The 11,660-nt window shown below is 36.7% G+C and overlaps 1 protein-coding gene across 2 annotated transcripts in view; it reads right to left on the bottom strand.

The window, feature by feature from the left end:
• Positions 1 to 11,660, bottom strand: part of Sec63 (SEC63 homolog, protein translocation regulator) — a 67,757-nt gene that overhangs the window by 27,760 nt on the left and 28,337 nt on the right. For both annotated transcript variants that reach the window (XM_021204785.2, XM_029542138.1), the window contains exons 4-8: positions 9,971 to 10,083; positions 6,452 to 6,513; positions 4,857 to 4,915; positions 3,349 to 3,399; positions 2,226 to 2,334 (exon numbers count right to left, since the gene is read on the bottom strand). In XM_021204785.2, the coding sequence (XP_021060444.1) occupies positions 2,226 to 2,334; positions 3,349 to 3,399; positions 4,857 to 4,915; positions 6,452 to 6,513; positions 9,971 to 10,083 (394 nt within the window). The remainder of the gene's footprint in view (positions 1 to 2,225; positions 2,335 to 3,348; positions 3,400 to 4,856; positions 4,916 to 6,451; positions 6,514 to 9,970; positions 10,084 to 11,660) is intronic.

The raw sequence follows: 11,660 nt of genomic DNA, 5'->3' as shown, positions 1-11,660 counted from the left end.
ACAAGTGCTGAGGTTAAAGGTGTACACTACCACAGGTGCTGGGTTAAAGGTGTACACCACCACAAGTGCTGGGGTTAAAGGTGTACACCACCACAGGTGCTGGGGTTAAAGGTGTACACCACCACAAGTGCTGGGGTTAAAGGTGTACACCACTACAGGTGCTAGGGGTTAAAGGTGTACACCACCACAAGTGCTGGGGTTAAAGGTGTACACCACCACAAGTGCTGGGGTTAAAGGTGTATACCACCACACAGGGCCCAAAGATTTTCATGTGGGTTAAAAAAAAAAATAGAAGAAAAAAAAAAAAAAAACGTTCCAAAGACAGATGAAGGATGTATAAATAAATCCACCAGCTGAAAAGTGCTTTGTGACAGAATGACGAGACTAAGGACCATACTCATAAGTCAGTATCCCAGGAGGAAAACAAAAACCATGAAATGTTCTTGTAAGGAACTAAGTTCCTACAGTAGTACTAGTTCCTATACTAGTCCAACATAACAGAAAGTAATATTCATTCATTTCTACAGTCTAGTTACTATACACAGTGAAGGATTTCACATTTGTACTCAATTTTATCATAAATTTGGACTGTATCTGTCCCTTCCTTTTCAGCTAGTATACTTTCTTTTTCCAGATAGTCTTGCTTTAACTTTCATGCCGTGTGTGTGTGTGTGTGTGTGTGTGTGTGTAGTTGTGTATATGCATATTTATGATTTTATGTGTACACATAAAAATCTAGTATATACTTGAAAGAAAACATGTAGTATTTGAAGGGACACTAGCCAGTTTGTAAACAAAACTCTGGAAGGCCTTGCCCTTCTCCCTAAGTCCCTCTACCTTACTAAAAACCATTTAGATTACATTCCTAAAGCTAACTACCAAGGTCTATTCCTTATTTGGCTACTTCCTCCTCCAGAGGCTGACTACAAAGGTCCAGCTATCAAAGATTTAAAGTCCAGCAATCAAAAGCCCCCTTTTGATTAATTAACATGCCCAATTAAAACTCAACACCTCATCCTTAATGGGATGTCCCCTTTTACCTTCATAAACTGCCATTTGCCTATGGAGCACACCAGTCTCCTCTCTATCCCAAGGCAGTCCTTTGCCCCTCTGGAACAAAAATCCCTCCCCTACCTCCTCATCTTCATCCCCCATCTCATCTTTGTCTCTATTCCCTGTTCTCTGTCTCTGTGCCAAGACCTTGGTCTTTGGGTTTCTGAGATGCTGATTTCCTACAATATTGTTTTGAATCTCATTTATTTTACACAATATAGTTATCTCCTGTTTCATCAACTTTCTTGCAACTGTCCTAAGTTCATTCTTCCTTATGGCTGAATTAAAAATAGTAATAATTATAATATATACACCACATCTTCCTTGTCCACTTATCTGTTGACAGACACTTACACTTACTCTGTAACTTGGCCATTGTAAACAACACCACAGTAAGCATGTATGTGCAGGTACCTGAGACCTTTTGGTACATTCCTAGAAGTAGTATAGCTTATCATATGCTAATACTATTTAAAGATTTTCGAGGAGTCTTCATGCTGATTTCTATAGTTGTTGGACTAACTCACATTCTCACCAACAACTGCATCCTTGCCAGCACTTGTTAAACAGCAAGTCTTACTAGAATTATATAGAATTCTTCCTTTTGAGATACTGACTCACTGGCCAGTCTGCAACTCACTATGTAGACCAGGCTGCCATCAAACTTGTGACAATCCTAATACCCCTGCCTCTTGGAGTACTAGGATTATAGGTGTATACAATTACACAAGAATCTCTAATTCTTCATGTGTTCTAGACATGGATCCTCTCTCAGCTGTATAGCTACCAAACATTTTCTACACATTTTTACTCATTTAATTGTTGCCTTTGCTATGCAGAAACTTGGTAATATTATACACTCTCATCAGTGACATAAACCTGATAAGAGGGAACCTTAACTGAGGAAATAGCTACATCAGCTTGGCCTGTGGGCATGACTGTGGGGGCATTTTCTTGACTGCTGATGGAAGAGGTAGCATTCCTGGGCAGGTGGGCCTAAGTCACTGAATGTGAGGCTTGAGAAAGAGCCAGTTAGCAATGATCCTCCTGGTTTCTGGTTCAATCTGATAAACTATAAAACTGAATCTACTATAGAGTTAAAAAACGTGTAGCAACATATAAATGACTCAGAAAGCAATGTAACAAAACAGCAGTTACTTAAGTTTACTTACGTTTCATATCCATATTTCGAGTTTTATAAACAAAGTATGTATAAATCTGTGTTGTACGTATTAGAATCTGGTCTCCACTATATCGTATTGACCGATACCACCAAGAGCCCTAAACACAAATAGAATCAGACAAGATATAAATCATGAAAACCGATAAAACGTTAAGCCTGATGCAGTGCAGTGTGTGTGTGTATGTGTGTGTGTGTGTGTGTGTGTGAATTTTCCAAAAATTTACCAAGAGCAAAGTGTTTGAGCTTGTTCTATGTTTCAAATAATTTAGTTAACAAATACTTAAATTGTCAGAAACCCAAGCACCAACACAAATCATCAGGCATGACTAAAATACTTTAGGTTTTAGGCAGGAATTGTTTACAATATAAAATAGTAATAAAACCACCCATTGCTATAAGCAAACAAAGTAGCTTATACCACAGAATTTTCTAATAAATATTTAATAAGTTTAGGAGCCATTTTATACCTAACATGATTATTTTCTCACGAGATTGGATCTTACACAACAATCCTATGAAGAAAGAGCTCAAGACAGATGCATAACAGGACTCATGGACCCACACAAACTCCAGGATCAAAAAGAACATAAGGCACAAAAGAAATAAACTATGTAATCATAAACTTTTTAATAGCTCTGCAACTAAATTACACACAGTTAGAGGCTACTAGGGTCTAGGGATATGCCTTAGTGGTTAAGACCATGTTCTACTCTTGTAGAGAAGCCACAGCCTGTTCCCAGCACCCATAGCAACTAACCCACAACCACTCTAGCTCCGGGGACTCAAACACTCTCTTCCCAACCCCTCGGACACCTACTCTCATTTGCAGATACCCTACACACAAAATACATACATAAAAATAAAAAAATAAAAATAGACTGGGTGTGGTGGTACCTTTAATGACAGCAATCAGGAGGCAGAGTTAGGCAGATCTGGAGGCCAACCTGGACTACCTATCAAGTTCCAGCGCAGCCAGAGTTAAGTAGTAAGACCCTGTCTCAAGCAATAATTGTATCTTTTAAAACATGAGGTTGGATGGATTAAATTCTAATAATCAAAATCTTATCAAGCAACTACCAAAAAAAAATTAGTAAAAAGAGGTAAAAACTTACCACAACAACAGGAAGAATAACCATAAAAGCCAATCCATACACAAGTAAAACCTAGAATTCAAGAGAAAACAGCTATGCCTTGGTCAGGTAAATTATAACAATGTTCAGATTTACAAAGAAGACCCACTATTAAAAGCACTGTTATTTGGTTCTATATAATGAAGATGCCATTTTTTTTCCCTTTAATTCTGCAGACAGCATAGCTGAAGTATAAATAGATTACACAGCTTGTCCTATGTCATACAAACAAGTGTTACTATATTCAAACTCATTTTTATCTGCTATAACAAATCATCGTTTAATTTACCATTTACAGATATAATATAGATAACTGCAGAACTTATATAAATTTCACTTCCCTTCCAGTCAAGCACTTTCTCTATTCAAATCCTGTAAATAGTGCTAGGAAATAAACTGTAAGCCCTTATAAACTACCTCCTGTGCCTAACTACAAATGTGCCATTTTATTATTTGTATTTGATAGTAACTACTGAATTTCCATCTACAGCTTCATCTGAAATCTGTCAGCTATCTTTCTCTTTTCTATTATTCCCACAGTAACCCTAAAAGCATGACAGATGCAGCTAAAAGCAGCAAGTATAGAGCTCTGAAGACTACCAATTTTAATGTCACAAAATAGCAATTTTCAAAACATATAAGAACTAAACTGTATATATTTTGCTTTTAAGATTTAAAAAAAACAACAACAACAAAACAAAAAAAACAAAAACAAAAAAAACCAAAACCTCCTCAGATCAGGAAAATGGTTTAGTAGCTAAAGGCATCTGTCACCAAACCTAACAACCAGAGTTCTATCCCCAGACCCATACGACAGGAAATAACCAACTCCAGCAAGTTATTCTCCAACTTCCACACTTAGGTTGTAGCAATGGGAGAACCCACACACTGACATAAACAGAGAGAGAAAATACATTTAAGAGTAATAAGGAAAAACTATATTAAAATAAAACAACTCCTAAATAACTACTTTCATGAAACCACAAGTAGAAAATCATCAATTTTTAAACAATATATTAAGACAAATCCTGATTTATAGTAACTATCAATGATGTAGTAAATCTGCCCAATGTCCCACTGCCTCTCCTAGTATGGAATAGATCTTTAATTTAGCATAAAATATCTTGGCGTGAGTAAAGGTGAAAAAAGAGTAAGTGAAATTATGAATTCACTTTAGATAAATGTATAGTTATATAAATCTAATAGTTCGCAAGCCAAAAATAAGACACTATCCAAAATTACTTTCAAAATAAGCTAGTAAACCTTGAAGGTTTCAAGAGTATGCTTAGAATACATTGTTCTAAGCCAGCAGTGTAATAATGGGAACCAATTCTTTTTCTTTTGCTAAAAATTCCTTTCAAAACACAGTAAAAATTTAAACCGCATGCCAGATTTTCTTTGTGCAAGCTTTCATTATATTACACCCTATAAACAGCATATAACAAAAGTATACAAACACATTAGAATAGGCTTGATTTAAATGCACTTACCAGAATTGAATTTTTCTGGTCAACTATCCAAGCTGGCAAAGCAATTCCAAAGCTTGTAGCTGAAATAAAAATAAACCATTATTTCAAAAGACTTTGAAATAAACTAACTTTATTTACCTGTTTCTCAAACCTATGTTCCCTCCCATTTCCCCCCAAAACTTTTAAGAGTTCATTACATGTAACTCTATTATACAAACTTAATAGAATGCACCCATGTGTCTCAAACTTTTGAGAGACTGAGGCATGAGGATCACTGCAAGTTCAAGATCAGTGTGAACATGTCTCAAAATAAATAAATTTATATATGTATGTATGTAATGTATGTATGTATGAATGCATGCATGTATGTTACAAAATAGTGTGCATATGAAAATTCATACTTCTCAATGGGAAACCTTTTCTCAGTTTCTTTTTCCTAGAAAACACAAATTCTTTCATGGCTTGAATACATATAAACATGAAGATGCAAGAAATTAGTAAAGAAAAAACTTCTTACATGTCTCATGGTATGTACACATGTATATGCATGCTCATGTGTGAAGGAATATGTTTACATGCATAGACCTTTGGTAGATGGAGACCAAAGGTCAACATCTGTTGTATTCCTCAAAAGCTCTTAGATACCTAGATCTAAATAATTTGCAGAATCTAAGTAGCCAGCTTGCCCAAGGGATCACCTGTGTCTGCTGAATGCTGGGATTACGAGTAGGTACAAAAATTTTAGGTAGGTGCCAGGGATCTGAAACCCAGCCTTTTTTTCTTCACTGAGCCAGCTCCCCAGCACTCAAACAAAAGGAAAATAGATTTTCCTTAGATATTTTTTTATTATTTTTAAACTACATGTTTGTGTTTGTATCCATAAATAGGTTTGTACACAAACATACAAGTACCCTTAGAGACCAAGAATATCAGCTCTCTATGGAGCTGGAATTACAGGCAGCACTGTTCTGTTCAACAGGGTGCTGGGAACTGAAGTCTTTAGAAAGAAAGATGAAGTAAAAAGTAGAGGAAGGGGCTGGAAAGTCTGCTCAGTGGTTAAGAGCACTTGCTACCTTTTTGGTTGTGAGCCTCAACTTTAACATAAGAGCCAACTCTCCAGTCTCAGCTAGCTCGCTGGGTCAGAATACTTACTGCTCTTGTAGAGAACCTGAGTCACTTTCTATGGCTCACAACTATCAATGGGATCCAACATCCTTTTCTAACCTTATTATATACACATAAGCAAAACACATAAATAAATTTGAAAAAAAGAAAAAGGAGGGCTTGTTGCTCTTATAGGACCCAGGTTCAGTTTCTAGTCCTACAAGATGGCTCACAAAAGTCCACAACTCCAGTTATAAGAGATCTGAAACCCACCCCCAACCTTTCTGATCTCTATGGGTACCAGTCATGTATGTGATGCACAAACATAAATACAAGCAGAACACTTATACAAATGCAAAATATTTTTAAAGTCTCTTTAAACAGAAAAGGTTTGATTTATTCATCTAATCCATGGTTGTAATTTTCATACCCATAAACTGAGAAAAATCAATATTCCTCTGACTCTATAGTTAATATTTTCATAATAAATAACACTTTTATATTCACCACACCTTGAGGCCCATCTGGATTTCCAAATTCTTCCCAATTTTTCCGAGACTCTTCATCTGTTAAACTACCATGAAGAAAACAAAGTATAAAAATTAGAAAGCCATACCCCCAAAATAAGTATTCAAATACAGTAATTGTATTAACCAATTGATTTTGTTTTAGATTTATTTCAGTGTGTGTGTGTGTGTGTATGTGTGCACGCGCGCATGCATGCACATGCATGCATGTGCACACACACTCAAGTACCCACAAAGACTTTGAAAGACCCTGGAAGTTGAGTTACAGATACAGGAGGTTGTGAGCTACCCAAACGGTGCTGGAAACTGAGCTCTTAGGTTGTTGGAAGAGTGCTAAGCATTTAATTATTCAGTGTGCAAACCCTCCCTCCCCATCTGCAGCAAGGCTGAGGGCGTGCCTCACTCATAAAGGGCTTGCTATGTAAGAATGAAGCCTGGAGTTTAGACTCCACAGTACCCATATAAATCTGACAAAGGTATGGTGGCCCACCTATATCTAACCTATCACTCAAGTGACAAAAACAGGATATGCCTGGAGCAAACTGGCTCGCTGCTGTGTGATTTAAGTGAGCAAGGCTTTCTCAATCAATAAGATGGAGTTGCATCTAGGGAAACACCCAACGCCAACCTGCCTCAACATGCATTCACTCCCACCTGTGTAACACACACACACACACACACACACACACACACACCACACCACATAGATATAAACCCTCCCCAAAAGGGATCAATAAATCAAAGAATCAAAAACAATCACTTTGAAATCAAAGAAGGGGTGTGTGTGTGTGTGTGTGTGTGTGTGTGTGTAGGAATGCCCTCCTGTCAGAAAATGCTACTAATTCATAGACCTTAATACAAATTCTTGATTAGCTCAATTTAGCCAGTGAAGTCAGATGAAATTCAAAGGCTACTTACTACATTTTCTATGAATGTAAGAAAGGTTTTTAAGTGGATTTTATTTATTTCTCTTCAGCCTATTTCTAAAATTTCTCTAATGAGCACACTAATAATATTGTTAATCATGGTGATAAAGACAGTATGGTACAAAAACTGACATGTCGATCAATGGAACAGGACAGAAAATAAGAGAGAAACCCAGAGTTCTGAACACCTCAGTTTTAATAAAAATGTCAAAGACATACACTAGGGGGGAGAATCCTTTTCAGCAAATGGTGCAAGCAAAAGAGGATCTCTTCCTGAAGAATGAAATTAGATCCACGTCTCACACTCTGCACCAAAATAAACAAGCAAACAAACCCCTGAATCAAAGACCTTATTTAAAAATCAGAAATGCTGAATATGCTAAAAGTACAAGAGCACCACTTCAGTCTAGCAGGTACAGGCAACAGACTTCTGAACAGAACTTCCATGATTAGTAAACAGTCCACAGAACTAACAATGTAATCTCAAGTGGGATCAAATGAAACTAGAAGGGCTTCTGTACTGCTAAAGAAATTACTGACTGACGGACAGAGTTTACAGAATGAGAGAAAATCTTTACCAACTACACTTCACACAACAAGTTAACTTCTAGACTACATAAAGAACAGGGTAAGATATGTCGCTTTGTCCTCCATACCATTTGGTCTTTCCCACTACAACTCTATCAGATTTGAACAGAGGAAGAGAGCAGAATGAAAGCTAACTGGGAGGCAAAAAGGTAGGTCCCCCCTACCCCCACTGCAATAGAGTTTATATTCCACCTTCTACCAATCCTGCACCCTAACACTTGAGATTTTTGTTGCTCCTCCTCTGCCCACCAGACTAAGAAAGAAAAAAAGGAAAAAATACAAATAGCCAATAAAGATTTTTTTTTCTTTTAAAGTGTTCAACATCTCTAGTCAGACACAAGACACAGAACTTTAATCCCAGAACCTGGAGGCAGAGGCAGACAATCTGAAAGTTCCAGGCGCTAGGGCTTCTTAGTAAGACTTGGTCTCCAAAAATAAAAAAATGAATGAAATAAAACTTTTGGGGTTTCATCTTATCCTTTTCAGGACGCACATCAGAAAAACAAAGGTTGGTGAGAATATAAGCAGAGAGGAACCCCAACCACCACTAGGATATAAACTAATGTAGCCACTATGGAACTCAGGATGGCGGCTTCTCAAACTCTAAAACTAGAGATACGTGTAGTCATGTTTATCAGTTATTGGGATTTTTTTCTTCACAATAATCAGGATATAGAATTAGCTTAGACTGCCATCAAAAGAAGAATGGATAATAAAAATGTGGTACATTATTATTATTATTTTCTTGTTGACCTAGATATAGACATAGATCTAAGATATATTGTTATTGTTAAGAAAACTCATGGGCTAAGAGTATAGCTCAAAAGAGTACACAAAGTGTATGCAAAGCTGGGGGTGGGAGATAGTTGTATTATTCACAAAAAATATGCAAAGATATTTGTGCATTTATAAGCTTTTTTTCTTTCTTTTCTCAAACACAGGATCTTACTATGTAGCCCTGGCTGGCCAGAAACTCAATATGTATATCAGTATGCCCTCAAACTCAAATATATTCCTGCCTCTGCCTTCTAAGATTAAAGATAGACACAACCATGTCTGACTTACAAGTTTTTGTTTTTTATGGTATTGTGTGTATGTGAATGTGTGTGCTATGTGTGTATCTACAGGAACTACAAAGGGGTATTGGATCCCCAGGAGCTGGAGTTATAGGCAGCTGTGATCTCCCTGAGAAGTGCTAGGAACTGAACTTGAGTCCTCTGGAAGACCAGCAACCGCCCTTATTTTCTGAGTTCTCTCTCCAGACATGAGCCCTTCCCCTTTAAAACATAATTAATATGATAGGTTCCACTTTGTAGATCAGGCTGGCCATGAATTTAAGCTCCTCCTACATGAATTTAAGCCTCCTGAGTGCTGTAGTTGGATTCGACCTAGCATAAGTAACACAGGTCATGCATACTTTCTAGGAAATAGCATGCAAAATTAAAACTGTTCTTTAGATATTGATTCTAAGAGAAGAGTTAGCTGGATACTTCATAGTAATACATGTTGAGGATAATATATAAGGGAGGGAGGGAGGACATAAGTGTTGTACAGTTTGTGAACTAATTTTTTACAAAGTAAATAAAGATGTAACAGCAAGCTGTGCAAGTGATGTGAATGCCAAAAATGTGGAAACCACTGTATGAAATGTTCAAAAGGACATTTACTGTGTTACCTACTAGTTAAAGAGATAACTGTACTTGGGAAATGAGAGCCATCTGACTACTGTGGTGTTAGTTTTCTTTTTCCTTTGAGGCAGGGAATTACTACATGGCCCTGCCTGGAATTGATTATGTGAACCATGTGTGGTCATGGTATCTTCAGTGCCAGTTCCAGTTACTTCAAGGTTAATTAACTACCACTCTGGAGCTGCTGAGTAGGTCAAATATACCTGGTTAACGTGTAATAAAGATGTCGCTCATCTTACTTACTACTTTCTTAAAGCAGAAATGTGTCTCTACACTTGTGTAGCAGGCCCTATGATACTTACGCTGCATAGGCTTTTGCTATCCTCATGAACATAACTTCATCACCTCCTTTATCTGGATGATATTTAAGTGACAACAAGCGATACTGTTTCTTAATTTCTGCCACTGTTGCTCCCTAAAAGAAAAGCTTTGTTAACACATAAGAGCACAATGCAATAAGAAAGGATTCTATTTTTATCTTAAACCATGAACTATTTAATATTCTGACAAAAGAAGCTAACAGCTTTCCTATACATTTTATCTCTCAAATTTCATTTCATATATACTTCTTTTGTACAATATATTTATTTTTATCAAGCACTTGACTATATGGCATGGAATATACAAGTCACCGATGATAATGGTGGTGAAAGCGTAGAACTCCACATTTAAGTAAAAGTACACTGGTTTTACATATACAAAGATAGCCAAGAATAAACAAACTAAGTGCAGTTCAAAAACCAACAAACCAAAGATTAGCCTCCTTTACAATCCACGCAATATCTCATTTCATCTGCTTGTCAGTATTTTAAAATTAAGTAAATATTTTTAAAAATGAACTGACCTTGCTTCTCAATCTCACTTTTTATCAATAATTTTTAGTTCATTTTATTTTCCCACATCTTATTTTATATTCTTGATAACCATGATGATCACAGTTATTAAAAAAAATTTTAAAAAAAAAGAGACACTGGGCAGAAGATATAGCTCAGTGGTTATCAGCTCACACTGCTCTTAAAAAGGATGGACAAGTCTAGTTCCCAACACAAAGGGTGGGCAGCTTCAAGGAATGCAATGTCCTCTGCTGGCTTCTGTATTCCCACATGCACACAAACACATACACAATTAAAAATAAAACAAAATAAAAAAAAGTGTTTGAAATAAACAGAAATCCGACTATATGTAAACTTTTCTACAAAGCAGAAACCTAAAAAAATGAATATGCTCCTTAATCTGCATATCAAGATCAAAATCAAGCAATCCATTGAAGAAATAAGATGTTTAAAACCTCAATGAGCCAGGCAGTGGTGGTGCACACCTTTAATCCCAGTACTTGGGAGGCAGAGACAGGTGGATTTCTGAGTTCGAGGCCAGCCTGGTCTACAGAGTGAGTTCCAGGACAGCCAGAGCTATGCAGAGAAACCCTGCCTCGAAACCCACACCCCCATCCCCACCCAAAATCAAACAAACAAAAAACAAACAAACAAAAAAAACCCACAACGAACTATTCAGTCTGGCTACTAAGCTATTCTCCAGAACTCATTCTCTTTCTTCATTAACTTCAGTTCTCACTTCATTCTGTAGAGGTTAATCAACCAAAATCTCACCAAAGAACATATATACAAAGATTACATAATTTCAATGATAATAATAGTTTCTTACAAGAACCCTCAATACAGACTTAAGATATTTCATACATCAATCAACAAAAATGTTTTTAAACTATAGTAACTTCTCATCAAAGTCTTTACATTTTACCAGTTATAAACTAATACTTACTAGTAGCAACCAACAATAGAACAAATATATTCAAATGATAATGAGTGAGATCTTATTTGAATAAGAGTTAATTTACTAACTGACAGGGCTGAAAAGTGGCTTGGTCCATAAAAACTGTATGTACTCCTCTCCCTAAGGTCCTGAGATCCATTCCCTGCACCCACATTAGGCAGCTTCTAACCACCTGTAAACTCCAAGGGACCCGACCCCCTC

The sequence above is a fragment of the Mus pahari genome, chromosome 9, assembly GCF_900095145.1.
Source record: "Mus pahari chromosome 9, PAHARI_EIJ_v1.1, whole genome shotgun sequence".
NCBI classification, from domain to species: Eukaryota; Metazoa; Chordata; class Mammalia; order Rodentia; family Muridae; genus Mus; species Mus pahari.
This window is presented reverse-complemented; position numbering and strand designations above follow the sequence as displayed.